The sequence below is a fragment of the Falco cherrug genome, chromosome 4 (assembly GCF_023634085.1).
Source record: "Falco cherrug isolate bFalChe1 chromosome 4, bFalChe1.pri, whole genome shotgun sequence".
Classification (NCBI taxonomy): domain Eukaryota; kingdom Metazoa; phylum Chordata; class Aves; order Falconiformes; family Falconidae; genus Falco; species Falco cherrug.
The window spans coordinates 75,265,504-75,286,292 of record NC_073700.1 but is presented as its reverse complement, the minus strand read 5'-3'; the positions used below and the strand labels follow the sequence as shown (position 1 = coordinate 75,286,292).

General features: G+C 43.6%; 1 protein-coding gene across 1 annotated transcript in view; it reads right to left on the bottom strand.

Annotated features, from left to right (window-relative positions):
- CDK14 (cyclin dependent kinase 14) overlaps positions 1–9,226 on the bottom strand; it is a 316,633-nt gene extending 307,407 nt beyond the window's left edge. The window contains exons 1-2 of the mRNA XM_055709447.1: positions 8,936–9,226; positions 2,821–2,852 (exon numbers count right to left, since the gene is read on the bottom strand). Coding sequence (XP_055565422.1) covers positions 2,821–2,852; positions 8,936–9,026 — 123 coding nt within the window. The 5' untranslated portion in view covers positions 9,027–9,226. The remainder of the gene's footprint in view (positions 1–2,820; positions 2,853–8,935) is intronic.
- Between the last annotated feature and the right edge of the window lie 11,563 nt (positions 9,227–20,789).

Genomic DNA, 20,789 nt, shown 5'->3' with positions numbered 1-20,789 from the left:
TAATTTCAACCTGCAGAAAACAATTAATTACACGATACACTTCCCCGTCGTGTTTGATATCTCAGTTTATAGTAGCTTCTCTTCAACACAAAGATCACATCCTGCAGTGTTGTACACTTCTGAGCCACCGTGTGCAAGTTAAAGCAGGTAGAATAAGCTCCACTGAACAACTGTTTTCTCCCATCTCAATTCCTGAGGGACAATCAAGTACCTCAGGTAGTGCCTATGATGTGCAGGTTAACCTGACAACTGACTCAGCTGCAAACCCAAACCTTGCAGCTTTAGAAGGGTCATCTTCCTCTTCATCCCACTTTATCTCCCCCCTCAGAAATTTCAGATCCCTGCTGGCCATCTTCTGCTACTGGTGTTCTGGCCACTCTTGAAAGGCTAAAACATGAGCCCTCCTTTGCCAAGCTGTCGGGTATGCAAAGTCCTTCCCTGCAAGTTCATTACTGCTTGTTCAAGTTCCGCTTCACAGGCCAACCTCCCTCCAGAAAAGGGGAAACACATTGGGAAGAGACACACAGCATCCTTCAGCACCATGAAAGGAGAAAGGGTATCTTTTCACTAACTGTATAGGGAGATGATGATGCTTGTTAGATGCAATTTCTGTTTCAATAGTTGCCTGTATAATTTTTTGCAGTAGAAGACCTACAAGGTTTAAGTAAAACAATGCTTGGACAGCTAGCTACCTCCTCTCTCTCCTTCTCACCTGACATTCCCACCTATTGTCATTATAGCTCTCTTCATAACTGCATCTCTGGTACATCAATACTACATACGCTAGCCAGAAGGCTAGACTGCTCTCCTTTCATATCATGGTCTTGTCTTAGTCGTGTTTTTCAGGACAGCCTTCTAAGACCAACAAATGCGGCCACTCCTCTGCTTGCAGATACTGGCTCACTTAGAGGTATGTGTCATTATAATCAGGTACACTACTGTTACTGAAGACTGTTTTATCTTCCAATTTGAAGGATGTTTGAAAAGAAAGGAATTATGTGATATGCAGTACAGCCCATTCTCTGATTCACACTTTAGGCTACATAATCATCAAGAACTGTTGTGCTGAATTTGAAGATATAACAAGGAAAACAAAATCTCAGCCTACTTTTCTTTCTTATAGGAAATATCACCTAAAACTATGGAACTGATTGATTTCAATGTCACATCAAACTCTTCCCTATTTACAGGAGATGCAAGAAAACTCTTTTGGGTACCCTTCCCACTGGCCTTCTCTTATTGCCTCTGCAGTAGCTCACACCAACGATCTGTCAGATTTCAATAAAAACATACTTGAAAAATATTTTTTCTCCCCAAATCCCCTGAATTCAAAAAAAATTTGCTCAAGCTGTCTCTTGTTCAAACAGAAAGCCAAATTTAAAGAAAATGCATGCAAACTATATATAAAAAATCCTGAGGAAAAGAAGGGGACAGAAAAAATGCCATCTTCGTACGATAACATTTTTTAATAGAGCCTTTCAAATTCTATATCAAATTTAATACAAGGTACTTAATGGATAGGTTATAGCACTGATACATTACTGTAGCCTTCAGAAGAAAGTACTGGATAAAAATAGACCAGATTTGTAAAACAAGGATTCAGAGTCTACCGACCACATATCTACACAGGTGTAACTTTTATGGAGGACTCGCTTTCCTCCAGGGTGTTAAAGAAAAATGCAATAGTTGGGACCACTGTGTGATCCAACAAGAGTTCCTGAAAACAGAGTCTGACCCCAGGACCTTCACTCCAGGTCCGAAAGGGATCGAGCCAAGTTACAGCTCTCTGCAACACACATCAAAAAAGCATAAACCATTTATATTGTTATTACTGAATTTGAGCAGAGGGGTGTAAAACTCAGTGCAATCTGTTTAGAAAGAGATGAAGTCTGATTTGATCCAGAATCAAGGACATTACATCATCATTAATTTATTCTAGAATCTGGCATTACACAGCAGCTATCTCACTGTAATCAGCCAAGAATTTAAGCTTACAGCATGCAATGAAGAAGAAAACACAGAAACACAAGAAGTGTAACATCAACACATGAAAATACCACCATTTGCTTCCAGCTATGGTGGCAGAGGGAACTACAAAAGGCAAGCATTGACTACAATATAACAAGTCATCACACCAAGACCTACACCTCTTCCTGCATAAACTTGCTCTGCAGGACAACTCCTGGTGACCTCGATCTCTCAAAGCCTGTTGTAAGTAAAAGCAAGCACAAGTCACAAGCAGCATATTTTACAAATTAACACACGTATATCACAGACAGGTCAGGACCCCAAACTGATTACACCGAATCATCAAGTATCAGTTTTACCAATACAGCTAGCTGATGGTTTTGTGGTGTTGGGCTTTTTTTTTTTTATTTCACAAGAAGCATCTCTCTCAGTTGACATATTCAGCAAGAAGCCAATGCAGCAGCACTTTACATAAGGTGCTCTCTCAAGAGTGATGTTTTTTTCACTGTCTGTTACAGTACAGGCCTACAATTATAAGAATTACCGTGGGTAAAGTTCTGTAAAGTATTTCCTCTGCGTGCACCATTTCTCCACATGGAACATTTTTAAAAGACCACTTTTCATACAACATTCAGTTTTATTATATTCCAAAAAAACCCAAGCATTCCATTCACAGCCTTCAACTAACAAATTCATCTGGTAGTTATTTGGAAAATGAAAATATGTTCGAGCAATATGCATGTATTAACACATACGCACATTGTAACACTACTATCTATGGGTTTCTTTTAGCACTAGTGAGAAATACAAAGGCATACCTAGACTATGAAAGGTACAAAATATTTAACCTACCTCATCAAAGCTGCTATCTTCTTTCTTCAAGGCTTTAAAATAAAAGGAAAAAAGAAATTGTCATCTGTACTGCATTTCAATGAGCACAAAGTAACTAACACCCGAAAACAGAAAAACAGAGCAGCATTTTCCTGTTATAATAGGAAAGAACAGGCTGGCATGAATAACAATTTTATACTCAAAATTTGAATCTGTAAATGGAATATAGGGCTGCACAGCATGTTTCCAAGAAAGTAAATTTACATATTTATGAGAAATATTATCCTCTCAGGTTAAAGAAAGTAAAGCAAGGTGTTTTTTTTCAATTTCTAGTGAGCGTGAAAACACTTTATGGAAAGCCTGACAACGTCAAAAAGGAAAAGTATAATAAACACCTAACCATGAATTCAGTTTGTTAAGTACTAAAACTTTATGAAATAGCATGCATCGTGACATGCTTTTTTCTATTTTTTTCTTTTTTTTCTATTTTTTTACAATATGACTTACACTAAAGCAGAAAAGATTCCTGTCTTTCTACACTGTTAACTAGCAACTAATCATCAAACAAGGAAAAGGAAAACAGTGCAGAAATCAGGTGAACTGGAAAAGCAAGAAAATGAAGACATGAATAGTTCTGAAGTTGTAGCAAAGATTAAGCTGATGAAAATTTTTCCTTTAGCATACTGGGTTTCTTTATTGAAATGTAAAGAAAAATCATTTCTCCAAACGTCCATTGAACTGTGTCAGTGTGAAGGTACAAGACTGGTTCCTTTTCTCTGTACACCACAACCAGACCAACCACAGAATTGCGAACCGCATGTCGAGACCTGAAAGAGACCTGAAAGTGCTCTTCGTTTACTTCTCTTGAAGTGCTAAAGCAAGACAAACCATTGCATTGACGACTGCACTATTTCTTTTCAGTTTAAATCATGAAGGTTAGCAATCTGAGGAAGGTCATCTGAATGACCTTACAGCGCACAGTGCTGCCCCAGAAGGCTCCCTCTTCATCATGTAAGCAGAATATTGGTTCTTACACTTAAAATACATTTATTTCTGCAGGAGAGAAATACTTCAGCGCCTAGCACAGTTAAGGATCTAGACTCCAGTAGGTTTTTTGCTCTTCTGGGTGCTCCTTCCATCTTCAAATCGCTAATAGTTTCTAAACCACCTGTCTTCAGAAGCAACAGCATTACCAGCTTAAAAAAAAAAACAAACCCAACCACAAAACAAACAAACAAAAGTAGAAGCTGTATAAGAGGCTTAACAGATGCAGGACACCTCTGCAAAACATGCTGCAGCTCCACAACCTCTGCCACTAAGGCACATAAATCCCAGTTCTTGTACAGAAAAGGAGGGATGGTCCAACTTTCCTTTACTTTCAAATTCCCGTTTCTTTGGGACATGAAACATCTCTTCCCTCAGATCTTTGAAGATTACTGTTTTACAGTCACTCATCTAGATTTCAAACTCAGTAACAAAACAAAAAAAACCCCAGACAAAACCCTGGTATTTTGCTGAGGAGATTTGAGGCACACATTATACATTTTTAATCACAAAATGCTCTTTTATGGTTTTGAGAGCCAGACCAAACATTTTCAGACTGCCAATCCCAAGTACCCAGAAGTGTGAGTCAGGACATTTGAGAGGGGGGGTGGCGAAAAAAGGAAGGGAAAAACCCAACCTGTGGAATACTTTCTAAGAACACACTTCTAATCTTATCATATACCTTTCAGGTCACAATGACCTACAAGCTATACATCAGTATATGACACACCTAGGCCATGTGACAAGCTCTTCTCTCTTACCAAATCAGAGGATTTTCACATAACCAACACATTCCAAGAACAGCCAGACAACCCAAACAAATTTCACAATGTAATAAAAAAAACAAGAAATGGGAATCTGTGATCCACTGCGAATTTTTGGCTTGCCTTTAACTTCTATCTTTGACTAAGAGGTTTTTTAAGAATCTCAAAAAATAAGAACATGAGAGCTCTGGCCACTCATTTAATCAGATTCTGCTTAATAGTAATTTCAATCTCAACCAATTTAATACATAGGATCTTCAAAAGAAATCATGGAACCGGCGTATTTTATACAACAAATTACATTAGAAATGGTGTTTTCCCATCAATGCAATCCTCTTCTTTCTAAACCCTTAAAAAAAGCTTTGCTGAATTAAAAAAAAAATAAACCGTTTACAAATGAATTTCTCATTATCTCAGGTATGTGAGCTATTTAGAGTACATTAGAGGAGATTAGTGGAGATAACCTTTGTATTAGTGAGGAGTTAGTAACAAAGCCCAGGGATGCTCAGACAGCCACAGACTGCTTTCAGTGCACTGTGAGTAAACTCTGTAATGTTTTCTCTCTCTCTCCTCCTCTCTTTCTTCCTTCCTTTCTACCCTGGTGTTAGTTTTTGACTAAAGAGTTTGCATAAGAAAACAGAAGTTAAATGGCTGAGCTGAAGAGATCTCAAATATGATTTTGCTGCAATATGAACCTCAACAAACGCATAGCCAAGAACTCTTTACGTAACTAAAAGATTATGGTAATTTTATAAAATTACTCATTGTTAATTGTAATTACAGAATTATCAAACATAAAACTAAGAACCAATCCTTCTAAAGGTTTAAATGCTAAAATAAACAGTGAGCCAACTGAATCTCTGAAAGTTGGTTAACATACAATATGATGTGTTCATTTATACGAGGACAACACAGTATGTAAACAAGGAAATCAGAATTTTTAAACTAATTTGGATGTTTGTATAAAAATGGACAGACTCCCAGAGATCTGTTAATAAGTTCTGTAAATTTTTCAGAATCTTAGTAATGTAAGTTCTTTAAGAACAGTTAAAATTTAAGAGGAACACCCCTTGAAACACCAGAAAACTTCTGCCATGAGAAAGGGTGCCTTAGCTGAAAAGATAGCTCATTTTTCTAGAAATGTAAGCATGTGATTTCTGCAGTCAAAAGCCATTCTGTCTATTTTAGAATATAAACTTCAACTGAGCACCACAGGCCATATGCATTTCCTCTAAGACACCACAGCGCCATATCGCCCTTTACCAGACTTGCACACAGCACAAAGCAAATGCTCAGGATGAAGGCTCAGAGATGGACAATTTCACACAGCACATTTTTCAGCTCAGCAAAATAAACATTCTCAGCAGTAGGTACTCGTAACACTTAAGGAACAGATCGAAATTTTGAAGGATGAACCAGGCCTTTAACACCCTCTGACAGTCACTGGAAAGCCAGTGTCTAGCAAGCATCCATTCATGGTTAAGAAAGTGTGCCAAGTCTACCTGAGGCTGCCATTGGTACCTTTTGGCCCTTTGCTGTGTCCCAGGGTTAACTAAGCTGGTTTTAACTAAAGATGCTGAGGAAATAGCTTCAAACATTACTTAACATACTGTGTCACACTGTAAAAAAAATAAATCACCTTATACATTCATTGCTGATATAGCATCTGAAATGGAGAGGATTACTTTGTGGGGCCTTGAAGGTAGTTTAGCTGCAAGCCCTAGGGAAAAAAAAAAACCAAAAAAAAACACCAACCAAAAAAACCACACCACCACTGCCAGGGACAATTAGGATACATTTTCATTGTTTTTATATAACAGGCTAATATAAACTTTGCTATCAAAATGAAGGGTCTTGTAGTATTGGAAAAATTGTATTTGGCAGCTGGGGCACCACCAACACCGCAGGGAAGCCTAGCAGTGCCTTACCATTTCAAGAACGACCATTAGATGTTCCTGACTGTAGCAGTTCAAGGTTTGACTCACTAATCATTTGCCACAAACACCATGTCACTCTTGTATCATTTATATATTTATCCATATAATGCTACATTGTGTACTTAAACCTATGTAAACACATAAATTGAAGCAGAACAGGAAAAGCTGAAAGATCATCATCATTTATAATAAATCACAACAGACCAGACAACAGACAAAATTCCATATTCGATACATATTAAATTAGTAATTTGCTAATCTCGCCAAGGAACCAGCTCTTCCAAAACCAGCTTTAAAACCAATGTGACAAATACGCAGAAAGACGACTTCCAATGAGGTTTTGTTTTCTCTCCTTCATTTCAATATAAAAGTACAGCATGTGTTTCAACTGAGGATTTCCTGGTATGCAACTTAAGAGTTTCTGGCTTTGCTTGGGCTTATCTGTGGCTCTGGTATCAGGGAGCGGACTATGTTCAAACCTCACACTGATAAATTAGGGGGTTTTGAGCAAAGTGCAGTTACCAGCATGACAGTCAAAATATTAGAGCATCTGAAGATTGAACAGTCTTGCTGGTAGCAGCTGAGTTTTAGTCACAAAACCACCACCACACACAAACAAACCAGGCACCTGACCACACTCCTACACTTCTGTACACACGCACAAAGAACTGGAGGAGATGGAATATGTAACAATCCTTGCACCTAAATTCAGGCCAAAGCTCCCAAGGAAACTCAGAAGTTGTTTAATTTGTGAAAAAAATGACAAGAAGCGATGATCACCCAACAGAGCCACCTAAAACATGCAGAAATTACCAGCCAGAGGGACTCTGCTCCCTACAATGCATTAATGGGACTGTCACTGTTACAACAAAGCAGCATCCTCATTCAAAATACTTTCTTTGTTAATGACTTCCACCATTAGGAAAAGCTTTCCACAGTTCCATGTAAGAGTGTCTCTCTGTGTCTACCTTCACACATACAAAGACACGTGACAGACTGAACACCTGACTGCTTTATTTTTTCTTCTAATCAAAGAAAGTTAAATGCAGTTTAAGACTGATGATAGGTGAAAGCTATTTTCATATGGGGACAGAGAGATTTATAACTATGACTTGACATTCATTTCACAGTTGAAACTTGGCATTTACCCTTGAAACTGGTTTACAAATATGAATGAGCTTTTTCATCTTGTAGTAAGGTGTAAGAGATACCTGATTTCAAATGCTATCCTACATCTGAAGTTTGCAGTCCTTAAAAGCTAAAGGTAATACACTGAATACATACACAACACATGAAAAATTATAATGCCCGCATACTTCAATGCGCCTCCTGTGTAGGGCAGTGGAGGGAGAACCAAACGCCACAGCTCATGGCTACAGTGCAGGCACTTCACATGCTCCCACTGGGACAAAGCAGCTCTGAAAGTTGACCCTCATCTGCCAACCAGACCGACTACAAGGAAAAATGTCCCAGTGGGACAACCAGTGGGTAAGGGCTGTGGAAAGGCCCTTACAGAGGGTCTGCAAGGACAAGTGCTGCTGTGTCCACCCGTCCATCCCAGCGGCTGCCCGGCACCACCTCAGGCTGCTCTGCCCAGCCAGCCTGGGGACACCTCACAGCTCCTCCAAGGTGCCTTGTCTCCTTGCTCAGCAGCATGTTGATGCTGTCAGTGGGAACTAACGTTTTAAACTGCGAATTAAGCACCCTAGCACGCCACAGACCAAGAGAAACACCAGTGCGAGCAGACCAGAACTCTGTGGCATTGTTCTCAGTAACTAACTCGACTGCAAAATAAACTGGTGTCAAAACCAAACGCGCCACAGCGATACCGGGAGATAACGCGCTCGGCAGCGGCGTTCTGGTGACGCTCCCTCGGGATGCTTTATGCCAGTGAAAGAACGGCAAGACTTCGCGGCAGATGACAGGCAGACTTCTTTTGTCTGGCCTCCTAAATCACTCGGCCGCCGTAATCCGCTCCAGCATCTCATGCCTCAACTCAAAACCAACGTGCAGCCGCACCAAGAAAATAAATTACCAGACCTGACACAAAACGAAAATAACCATATGCTTTTTGCCAAGGTTTCTCTTCAGCAGCGGAGGTACGCTGGCCAACTCTCGTCTGCAGTTTGTTTTTTTTACCCTATTTTGGGCTAACTCCATCGCAGACCCGTACTGCCGGGGCTTCACAGGCACTGCCGGGAAAGGGCTGTTATTTTCCCGAGCTTTCTTCCCAAGAAACGCTTTTCGGGGCCGGCGGCGGCGCGGGTGTTTCCAGCCCTGCGGCGCCCACCCCCCGGCCCCGCCGCCGCGCAGGCAGCCGCGCCGGCCCCCGCCCCGCCGGGACCCCCCGGGCGGTGGGCAGCGCCGCCGGGACCCGCCTGCGGGACTCACCTATTCGGCCGAAGCTCTCCGATAAAGTTCTCCGCAACTTTTTCATCCTGCTGATCTTCTCGGCGGACTGCGAGTCGATCATGTCACACATGGGGGGCGGCCAGCCGCCGCCCCCGCTCCCCCGGCTCCGGGGCAGACGGCCGCCGCTCCGGCTCCGGGGCTCCCCCTTCGCCCCGGAGAGCCGCCGGGCGCAGCGGGACAGCCCCGCTCCCGCCCGGTAACGAGCCCTACGCCGCCGCGGCTGCTGCTGCCCGGCTCTCCGCCGCCCCCGCCCGGCTCATAGCTCCCGTCCCGCCGCCCGACCCCCCCCCCCCCCCCCCCCCCCGGCCCTGGAGTGCCCCGGCAAAGCCAGGCGCGGCGGGGAGCGCACGGGAGGAAGGGCAGCGCTGAGGAGAGATGGAGGAGTGAAAGGAAGGTCCGGCGCGGGGCTGCGGGCACCGGCGGAGGGAGAGAGGGAGGGAGCGCTGAGAGAAAGGAGGAGGCGGAGCCTGGGAGGGCCGGGAGCCCCGCGCCGCGGCCGGGGGGAGGCGGCGGGCCCTGCCCGTGCTGGCCGGCGGCTGAGCCGGGCCCCGCCACCCGCAGCACCAGGGGCGGCCCCGCCCGCCCCGCGCCGCAGCTCGCGCCCGCGCCGCCCCGCCCTTCCCCGCGCGGCGGGACGGGCGATTGCCGGGGTGAGGCGGGCGGGAGAGGAAGCGGCGGCGGCGTGAGGGGGAAGGCGGGGAGAGCTGGGACCGGGCCGGGGGACGCGGCTGTCTGCGGGCGCGTCCCGAGCCGAGGGAGCCGCTGGCACGGGGGCAGCTGTAGTCTGGCGGGGGAGCGCACACACCCTGCCCGCCCAGCGGTGCCGGCGCCGCCAGCTATCGCGCCCCGGCCTCCCGGGGGTGCGCTGCCTAGCGCCCCGAGCCGGCAGGGGCCAGCGTCCCCGCCGGTTTGCGGCACGCCGGGGGGCCGGCCAGGGTCCGCTGCCGGTCGGGCGGAGGCCCCCGCTCTCCTTGGAGCGCGGCTTTTACAGGCCGGCGGCGGCGGGGGCGCGCCGCGGGCCCGGCCCGGGGGGCGGTCGGTGCCCGGCGGGAGGGGGGCAGCGCGCCCTGCCCTCGGTGCGCGCCCGGCACCGCGAGCCGCAGCGGGGGCGCCTCCCCGCCGGGGTCTCGAAGCGCGGCCGGGGAGTGTGCCCTCGAGTTAGCCTGCAACTTAATGCGTGTTGGGAGCTTTTGATCCTGTTAACTCAATTGAACCAACATTATTGAAAAATAAATCAGTTTAACCCATCGAGATGGATGGCCGTGTCTGGTCCAAAATATAAAGTCGGTACTTTTCAAGAGCAACACATGTTAGGTAACACGTTTTAAAGCCTAGGTTTGAATGGTGCAAATTGTATTTTAACGCATGTTATCTGGTTAAAATGAACTTGGGATTTAATGAGGCTAGCTAATGCAATTTGCAGGGATTAGACAGTGTCCAAGCTAAGAGCTGTTAGCTCAATTTTAGAAGCACGTTTTTCTAGACAAATGTTTAGGTGAGTTGGGTTCAAGCCATCTGCAACTCTAAGCTCTGGGATTGGACCTTCCTTTTACAGTGCAGAAAGGGTGGCAAGCACGTAGCAGATCAAGGTGGAAATCTAGCTATTACCTACTGTAATCTATTACATGTGCTTATACGTGTGTCTCTTGTGGCATACGAGATAATAGGGAGTTGTCCTACCATGTAGCAGTACAGTAACGCTTGTAGAACGGCTTATGCACAATGCCTGCATCTACAGACAGTTTGATAAAAAGGCTTTTAGAAGTCTGAATCCTGTTGACCCTGTCAGTATCCTTGAAATAGGAGCTAAAACGCCCTTTTTAGTGTTGGCTATGTCATATTTTGGAAGGAAATTGAGAAAGGGTGGGAACTGGTATGTTGCAGACAGCAATGCAGGGAAAAAGAGAAGAAATAAACAATGAGGAAGAAATGAACAAGGGGGCTAGAAAGAAAGGGAGGGAGGGCACAAGCACGTAAGGATCTTTAATTCAGTCACTGCAGAAAATGACATTTAAGTCCTTAGTAACAGTGATAGTTGAATCTTTGTTTAAATCTGATGCTACTGTTGGTGAATATTCCTGGTCTCGGTGGAGAAGAAAATGGCATCATCACAAATAAAATATTCTGGTCCAAGAGCTGAAACTGAGTTAAGCATTTGAGCCCTTTGCACTTTCCAGGCATGCTATTCTCGCTGGGCAGCCCTGCTGCCCAGCTAAGACTTGTACCAATACCACTATAATTCAGTCTGCGGCTTGCTTTCAGCAGTTAGGGATATAATTTCTGAGAGCTTCTGAGGAACCTATAATTAGCCATGCTTAACTATTAGATGCTGTCTGACCTAGTGAATTAGTCTAGATGCTAGTACTTAGTGAATCTGGAACAATATTCCCATATTTTCCCCCTATTTCTAGGTAAACTGACTTTATCACTTGTGGAGGACAAGCTTCTGCCAGGCTACCACAGCTTCTTTGACAGAAGGCAACCTAGAATTTCTGACAAGCATCTGGCTTTGCAGCTGCTTGGGAGCTGAAAGCATATGCCAGGATCTTTTAAATCAATGAAAATATTGCCTAAATTAGACATCAGTGCAGTGCCGGTGAGAGAAACCCAGGCCTTTTCTTCTGAAAATTGTAGTTCATCGGCAGAGATGTTACGCAGACTTTCTCCACCAGAGAAAGGACGAGCTTGAAGCTGTGCACAGATCCTCAAACTGCACACTGCAATTTGTTATTCTTCCCTCAGTGGTCTTGACTTGCCAGAAATACTTCTGTTAAAGTCCTTTGTTCTCTCCCCCACCCAAACCTCTTCTGTTTCCAAGGGCACTAGTGTTGAAAATTCATTGAATTCAGGAATGTGGAATCACTTCTGTAGCTTTGATCAAGCTCATAAGCTGGTGGTTCTTATTCTTCTTCTCTGTTATTTCCATCACCCATCTCAGGAAACCAGTAAAGCAGAAATGCACAATTAGAAAACCACAGAGATAGCAGCTATTCTAATGATGATGTTTCGCTTCCTTGTAGGGGCAGGCTTTCAGCTCTGTTTTTATGTTTATCTTGTAATTTGTGGCATTAAAAAAATAACATTAAAAAAATGCTAAATTATATTGCTGTTTGCTGCCTTCTTCCAAAAGCCTCTACCAAGTTAAAGCATGTTTGCATTTAATGGGGCATCTGGATTATAAAAAGTCAGGCCCTTTATTTACAGCATCCTTCCTTACATCAGCTCCCCACAGATACACCCTAAATAAAAACCTGCTTGCAGTTGCTTTACAACCCCAGCATCTCCTTGCCTGACTTTGGTAAGAATTCACTACAAATCCTGACCTCTGCCACTGAGTCATGCTGAATCGCTCTGCAAATCTCAGGATTACCAAGTGCAGGAAAAGTATTTGCCAAGATATCACTTGCAAGTTGGACAACAGGAAACATTTGCCTCCAAGCATCAGGCGAGCCAGCAAGACTCATCATTCAAATGTTTTGCACCAAGGTATGGGTTGGGTTTGTTATTTCTGAAGAAGGGAAGACAAGCAGGGCTGGCAGTTTGTTCATTGTTGTGTAAAAGAACATACTGTTTGAGGCTATAAGCAGTGCAGTCCTGGGCCTGGAGCACAGGGTGTGCCAGCAGTCTCCTTGCTGCAGATGCAGCAGCCACGGTTGCCCTATCCATTACTTGCAGGGTAAGATGAGACGACAAAAAATAAATTTGCCGTGCATGGTGCAGATGGTGGCTCAGAGTGTAATGCAGAGCTGTGCACTTTCCAGATCTCAGGGCATTTGCTGTTAATTTTACAGAGTGATTTTATGTGGTCTGAGCTCTCTCTAAACCCCAGTGTTTGTGTCCCCCCCCCTAACATTTCTCCTTAGGGGCTCTTAAAAGGCAGTGTACTTAAGTTAGGTTCCTGGGCCAAGTGTTTGAATTTCAGAAACCTTAGCAGCAAATAAACAAGCAGTGTCTGTTTGTGGAAAAGGTAGTTAATGCCATTGATCTGGAGTGCTATGTGGGCAAAGCAAGCCCTTGCCTGAGTGGCTTGCCCAAGGAGAGCCGCAGGACTCTCTGGGGGGACAAAATAGTGTAACCTCTCCAGGGAGAGCACAATTCTTGCCAGGCTTTCTGCTGCCAGTATGAGGTAGACCTTCATAAATCTCCCTGACTGGAGACATTCTTCGTTAGGCCAGTCTGCTCACCTTGAAAAGATCTCTCTCTGCTACAGTGTCTGGGACCTGAGTGCTGGGAGCTGTGTTGCTTGTTAACACAGCAATCTTTTCGTGACCCTCCAGTGATGAAGATGGATGTAAAGCCACATAACACACCCCTTCCTTTCCCTCCCCCCCTGCAATCTCACTTTCACTTGTCCTCTAGTAATAATCCAAGATGACTGTTATCCAAAGAGAGAGCCAGGCTCTGCTAACACAAACGGTGCCATACCCTTAGGGACGTGACCTTTTAGCTCTACTAGCAAAATGCATTAGTGACAAAAATTAAACTTGAGCAATAACAGAGTAGTACCCATGTAATCTATGTCCACATCATAACTTGCTCCCCTCAAAAGCTCTCAAGAGCTGACATATCACTTATTGACTTATTGGTGATTGTTATTAAATCCCAGTTTTTATTAACCTGTGGAAATTTCCCTGTTGATATCCCTGCATCTCTGCTGATGAATGGAGGGCAAACAGGCTCAGGTGTTGCCTCCCCAGCCTGGCTGCTGCTGCCAGACTCTGCTCCATGGTGTAGGAAGGCATGAGTTAAAGAGTTCACACACATGCTTCCAAAGTCACCATGGGAAAAGCATGGAAAACCAGCCAGCTGCTGGTTAAGGGTGACCTGCTGAACCACCTGTGGTTTTACATCTCCAGTACCCTCTCGTGGTCACTTATTTCACATACTACTGTGTGGCGTCACTTGTTTTCTGTTTTGTTCTTACTTTATACCATGACATCGGGGTGAAATAGCTGCAGGTGGAACACAGCATCTTTAACTTTGATGCTTGCAGTTGCTGTCCCTGTTAGGCAGCTTCCTCGTGGCATATACAAGTACGCTTTCACTTCTAGGGAAGCATGAGCTCTTGCTGGTTTGGCCGTGACACAGAATTGTGGGCTAACACCAGTAGGCAGCTGGGCACCGTACAGCTGCTCACCCACATTCCTCACCCCCAGAACAGAAAAGAAAGAACGAACACAAGAAAACTTGAGGGTTGATAATTTTATAAGCAAAGGAGAAGTGGAAGCAAGAAAACAATAAACAAGTGATGAAAGGCAATCACTCACCATCTCCCACAGGTAGAGTGATGCCCAGCCTGTTCCTGAGCAAAAGACAGCTAACCTACCTAAACTGTGCTCCCCTCCGTTGTCTTGCTGAGCATGCTGTTATGTGGCATTGAGTATCTCTTTGGACGGTTTGGGTCATCTGTCTGGCTGTGTCCCCTCCCAACCTTTTGTGCACCACCAATCTGGTTGGGCTGTCTGAGAAACAGAGGTGGCCTTGATGTTGTACAAACACTGCCCCTAATAGCTAAAACATTAGTGCGTTATCAGCATTGTTTTGGTCACAGATCTAAAACACAGCACCATACGAGCTGCCATGAAGAGAATTAACTCCATCCCAGCCAGACCTAGTACACAGAGATGGAGGGAAACCACACTGACGATACGATACAAAGCGGAGAGAAAAAAACATCATGAATGACAGTGTATCAGAAACATACATACTTCAAACGAAAAAAGTAATGTAAGTATTGATTATAAACCTAAAGCTTTTGCAATATATGCTACTGTATAAATTCTGTAATCTCAGAAATTCTGCTGGGCATGTGTATGTATGTTAGATTTGCAGGAATTTATGAGCTGAGATGCTTTCCAGTTTAAGATCACCTGGCTACCTAGCAACGTAGCATTGATGCTGAATGTTGTTCCTGTGAAATAAGTGGAAAAACCTTTTAACGAGCTCATTTTCTTGTGCCATCTTGATAAAAAGTCTATAAATGGAAAATGGGATTTAAAATGTAATGGCCTAGACATTGTGATATCAGATCTCAGTGTTTTGAAGTCACTGAAATGTTCAACAAATATTGTCATGATGAAAATGATGCAAAATGAAACAACAGGAGAGCTGAGGTTGATCCACTTACATGCATTCAAAAAGCATGTATAAATTGTCATTTTATCATAAATATTCAATGAAAGGTGTTTACTGTAACATCACAACTTTTCTTTGCAGCAAAATCCTTGGCTATCTTCAGAACTGTAGCACTATTTGTACAACTCCAAGGTCTGTGCCTCTATGGATACAAAGCCCAACTGACTCAGGCTGGGAAAACACAATACTTAGCATACACAGCCAGGGGAAATGTCTCATGGGCAAGGAGCCCCTTGCAGGTAACCCAGGATTTTGCAAACACACAGGCGTACAACCGCAGTTGATTCTGAGTGTGAACATTTAAGCACTACATGTAAAGTTATAAACCCATATGCTGACATCTTGTGAAAAGAAGCTTGAATTATTAACCCTACTTTATTTGTAAGACCTCTCCAACTTTTTGTTGGTTGCTTTTGGATTTTTTTTCCCCATTTCTTATCTCATTTAGTCATTTGCAATGACTATCATTTACACCAGACATATTAGAGAAGCAGCGTATTGGATGGACTCCATTTATACAGCTCGCTCTGTTCCTTTTCGGACTGCTTAAATCTGGAGGACAGACCATAATGGGAATGTTACCTCCCCATGAAGAGAGAAACTCTCCCTCAAAAATTATATAAAATATTTGCAAGGGTTATACATGAAAGGCTGCTTTGTCAAAATGGAGATCTTCCTTATTAACATGAAAATCTAGATGGACTTCAGGAATGTATTCAAATGTTGCTTGTTCTTTCCACTCAGCTTTATCCCAAAATCAGCATCTAAGCCAGTTAAAAACAGTTCAGCCCACATGCTACTCTCTGCTGACAGAAGGTTTCAGAAACTGTATCTTAGAGTTTTATTTAGTTCCTATCACTGTGGTAACAAAGGACTGCACAAAATTAAGTACCACAAAATCAAAACTGAGTACTCTCCTTCACTACTAACTTGCAATATATTTGGTCTTCACAGAGTCAGTGCAAATCAGTGCTCCGGATCTCTCAGCCCAGGTCTTTCTTACAATGCAGTAGCAGCATGGGCTGCGGTTGCTGTTTAGGGGCCTTATATAGTGATAATGGGCCTTACACAAGTGATATCCATGCAGGTAATGCAGGTATGGTCTCTGTTGCAAAAGCATTGCAGTCAACATTTACAATGAAGGACTGTCACAGTAGATGTGATAGTTGGCGAGTGGTAGTACCCATCTCCTGCAAAACGAGTCAGAAGCGCAAGGCACAGCAAACTGGCCACTCTCGAGTATATTTCCCAGGAAAGATGAGGTTTTGAGGAAGATGGCGAGGCTTTGTGCTTGTTTAAAGCCCTGCTTCCAGGAGTTAAGGAGAAAGTATAGAGTTTCTAAGGAAAATTCAGCTGAAGAGGAGCTGGTAACTAATTAGAGGCAGGGGCTGGTGCCCCAGCAGAACTTAAGAAGTGCACGGATTTAAGTAATTAAGAGTTTTAAATGGAAAGGCAGGGGTGTTTAATGCAGCAGAAGATGGAGAAGCAACAGAAAGAAACAAAAGTAGGAAAGGAATACTGAGGATGATAAGCTGGAAACATGACCTATAAAACAGGTTTCAGAAGCAGGATAAAGAACCTTTGTCAAAACTGAAGGCTAGAAGTTTGTGGCAGCCAGCCTGTGAGATGAAGAGGGGTTTAGCTGCATGGAGGAAGAGGAAAAGCCACACTGGACAAGAAGGAGCTGCCAGGTTTAAAGAGCCTGGACCTTTGTGAAAACAGGATACGACAATTCCCTCAGTATTTTTAAAAATAATACATGGAGTAAACACTAGAAAATGGGCCGTCCTGTGAAATTAGGAGGAAAAAAGCCCAGGTTACTGTATTAAATTTGTGATGGACACCAGGCATACCAACTGATTATGGTGCTCGTGACAGTCTCGTCAAGACAGTGCTGTGAAAACCCGAGGTGGCTGACCTATATGCCAAGTGAAAACACAAGTTATTTTAATGAAGTGTTTCTCTTACACACTAGCAAGAAACAAGTCACAGCAGAGAGCATCTGCATTAGATTTAATGGTGTCTTAGTTGGTTTCACTCCTGGTAGCCTGTGCTATCCAGAGTCCATTTCATCTGTTGCCTGAGCACTGCTGACCAGTACTGCACAGCAACAGTCCCCACTGGGATCCTGCTGCCTCTTGGAAGAATCTTTTAAAACATACAGCTCTCCATAGGTGATGACAGGAGAGGGTTCTGAACAAACATTGATGAGATGTGCTGGGTGGAGGGAGTGCTCTCAAAGGGCCGAGCAGTCTGTTAAAAACATGCACTTTTGAGGTACTAGAGCTGGAGGCAGGAGGCAAGTCAGAGAGGGGTGGGTGAGAAGACAACCTGAAGAGGAAGGCAGTGGACTGGGACCATTGGGCTGGACATGCAAAAGGAATTAACAGGGAAGCAGGTCAGGATCTGAGCAGAAGGAAGTCAGTCTGGCATAGGGAGGTAGACCTGTGAGTCACGACTGCAAAGCTGCTAGCCAGAACTGCACGGCAGCTTCAGAATTTGATACTAAGTCATCCTAGTACCTCACTGGCCTATCAATCAAATTAATTGTTGTTGTTGGTCTATTTGTAAAAATTTACAAGATATGTCTGCTTACATGAATAATGAATTTATCCCCCCAACACATGCAATATTACGACTTTTTTCAAAGTTTATAACTTTTGATTATTCATCTTACTGAGAATGTAAAGATCAAATTTTAAAACCACAGATTTCAAGCCTAGAATACATTCATGTCAGGTAACCTCAAGCTTGAAATTAAGTACCTAAACTCTTTTATCTAACTGATGAAAATAAGTAGGCAATTCAGGACTAATTCCCATTTTTGTTTCTGAGTTTATGTAAGAAAAATCCACCAGTCGCAAGGTACTCTAGCAGGACTTCATTTACTTGTAGAGAATTTTCCAGAATTCATATTTAATGTTTCTCCTTTATAAAGAGACACCTAATTAAAACTTGATAAAATGGACAGGACTTCCGGTATTATTCAGTTTAATACAGTAAGAGTTTAGAAAGTAAGTAATCCCACAGTACTTGATGAAGTATTAACAATATTTCTGAAATTCCTCTTGCAGTTATGGTCATCCAGAATGGATGTATCTTTTTTTTTTTTTTTTTTTTAAGATTTGTAAAAAGGGATGCACAATATAAGTAAGTGTGTATACTCAGGAAAAAATGTCCCTGAGGAGCAATTCACAAGACAAATTTCCTGCAAGGTAATTTCTTCTAGTGAAAGCTTGATTTGACAGGGCCCCTACTAAGAAAAATGTCTTGGAGAAAAAAAGTTTGTGTTACACAATCCTAAGGAAAGCCCCTGATAATTCCAGCTTCCTAAGGTCACAAAACAAGGCTCTCATAATTGCATGCCATGCTCCAAGTATCCCAAAGGAGGTGACACTAAGTCCTCGTTCCTCCACCCCAATTAAATGAAACAAAATCTCTATTGCCTTAGACCCACCTTTTCACCCAGCTCCTCTGCTTCATAGACAGCTACTTTGCCATAGAAGAACCTTATATTTTATGAAAATTTAACACTATTTCTCAACCGCTAATGAGAACAAGAAGAGGAAACATGGAAAGCCAGTAAATCAGGATAACCCATGTCCTCAGAAAAAGCTCCTTAGTACTAAAGCAACAGCAGAGAAAAAAGACTAACAAGCGGAAGAGAAGGGAGTATATTGTGGGCATTCTTTGAGATAAAATGGATTAGGAAGCAACAGACATAGATCTTCAAAGAACAGGAAAGTATTCTTAGCTGCAAACAGTCACCTGCATCCGAGTGAAGAAAAGAACTCCTCAGCAGTGATATACACCTCTTAGGTAACTTCTTATTTATTTACTCTATGTCAGAGATACTTCTGGTGCTGGGTCTCTCTAGATTGTTGATTGTTCTGGATTCTCAAAGCAGCAGCGCTGCAGTGCCCAACCATCACTACAAGCCAGACTCTTCTCCAGTGTGCTCCAAGGCACAGCAACCATGCAGACCTGCTGCTCTCAGGGTTCATTGGGTTCTGCTGCTCCAGATATTGTACAGGAATGGACATTTTCTCTCATTTAACCAAGTTCAGTTTCAGGTGGTGGTGTCTAAATGTGCCTTTTTTTATTGTTTACTGGAAACTGGATGATTCCACCGCATCGCTATTTTTTTTTCATCTTTTTCACTGAAGAGTAGAGGTTGGCCTTGGAAAGTGATAGCCAGTGACCTAGCAGGGCTTTCTGTGGTGCAGTGTTGTCCAAAGATTATCTAACTTTTCAAACAGAGAATTCAGCTGTTGCGACTGATGGCCTGTGTTTGATGTCAACAAGAATGTTGGTCCCAGTAATGACAAACAGCTCAGGCTGCATCTAGCCACCTGTCCAGCTGAGCAGCTTTCATATTAAGTAAATGAGCACAGTTTTGTATCATAGATCTTCCAAAAATAACTTGAAGACTTGCTTTACTGTGTTCCAAATGAATTAAAAAGATACCCAGTAATTTGTTTCTTGCTGCAAGTCCCAATTCCCAAGTTATGCTCCTTGAAGCTTTAGTGTGCTCCTTCATTAAGTATATTTTTGTCTGTCTTAATTTGGCTGAAGTCATGTATCTGTATTTTAGAATAAGAGTTCATCAGCTGATGCAACTAGGAGACAAAAGGAAAAAATTAAGATCTCTTAAATCTGTTTGGTGTACTGAAAAGAACGTCAGGAAGGAAATTTGTTGTGAAAGTCATAGGCTTATGGCTCCTTTTATTCGCTTCCCATCCTAATCTAACGATGTATTCTTTCAAATTACAGTTCCCTCGTGATACTAATTTAAGAAAAGTAATAATCAATGCAATGATTACAACCAACACTGTAGAACAATTCCATCACAGGCAGGATCCAAGTCCATCGTAGAACTGTCTGATCACCAGGTTGGGTGGTGTGTAGCCCATGGGCATTAACCTCCTCTGACTGATGTGTGTATGTAAGTGTATTCGCAGCGTTTACACGTTCATGTTTTCCAAAGTTCAAAAATCTTCTCTTTTGAAAGAAAAAACTTTCCTCGTGAATTAAAACTAAACCGGCACCTTGTTTTTCTCCGAGCGGCCTAGCTCCTGGGCAGTTCGGCCAGGCCCTGCCGCCGCCCCGCTGCCCTGTGCGGCTGCGCCCCGTCCCCCCCGCAGGCTGCACCGAGCCCCTGTGGCCACTCAACCCGCCGCCTGGGGAACCCTGCCCGCTTGAAATTAATACGCATACACCCCCCCAAGTGATTAATTTCAGCCAGCCGAAGGGCCTGCCCCAACGTACCACCTGGCTTTGCCCTCTGCCGCGGCTGACGCAGGGGAGAGGGAGAGGAAGGCCCAGCCAGGACATGTTGGTTACTAATGGGCATGCTAATAAACCTGGAATTGTTTAAGGCAAAACAATGTAGAAAGTGGCAAAAGGAGAACACTGTCTCAAGGTTAATACACAGTAAAACTTACCTTGAAGTGTAGGCAAGCAAAAGGAGCTGAAGGATTTCATCTATTGACCTTCTCCCCCCCTGCCCCCAATAGTTTCTAAATTCTTGATTTATTCTCTGAGGGAGAGGAATCTAGCGTTTCAGTTGCCAAATCCAGCAACACATGTCTGAAAGCGTTACTGAATTTTTGTGTTCTTCCCAAGGAAAGCAAAGAGACTTCTATCTTCCCCCATCTAAATCTGACTTATAATACAAAGGATCTAGAAGTATTTTAAA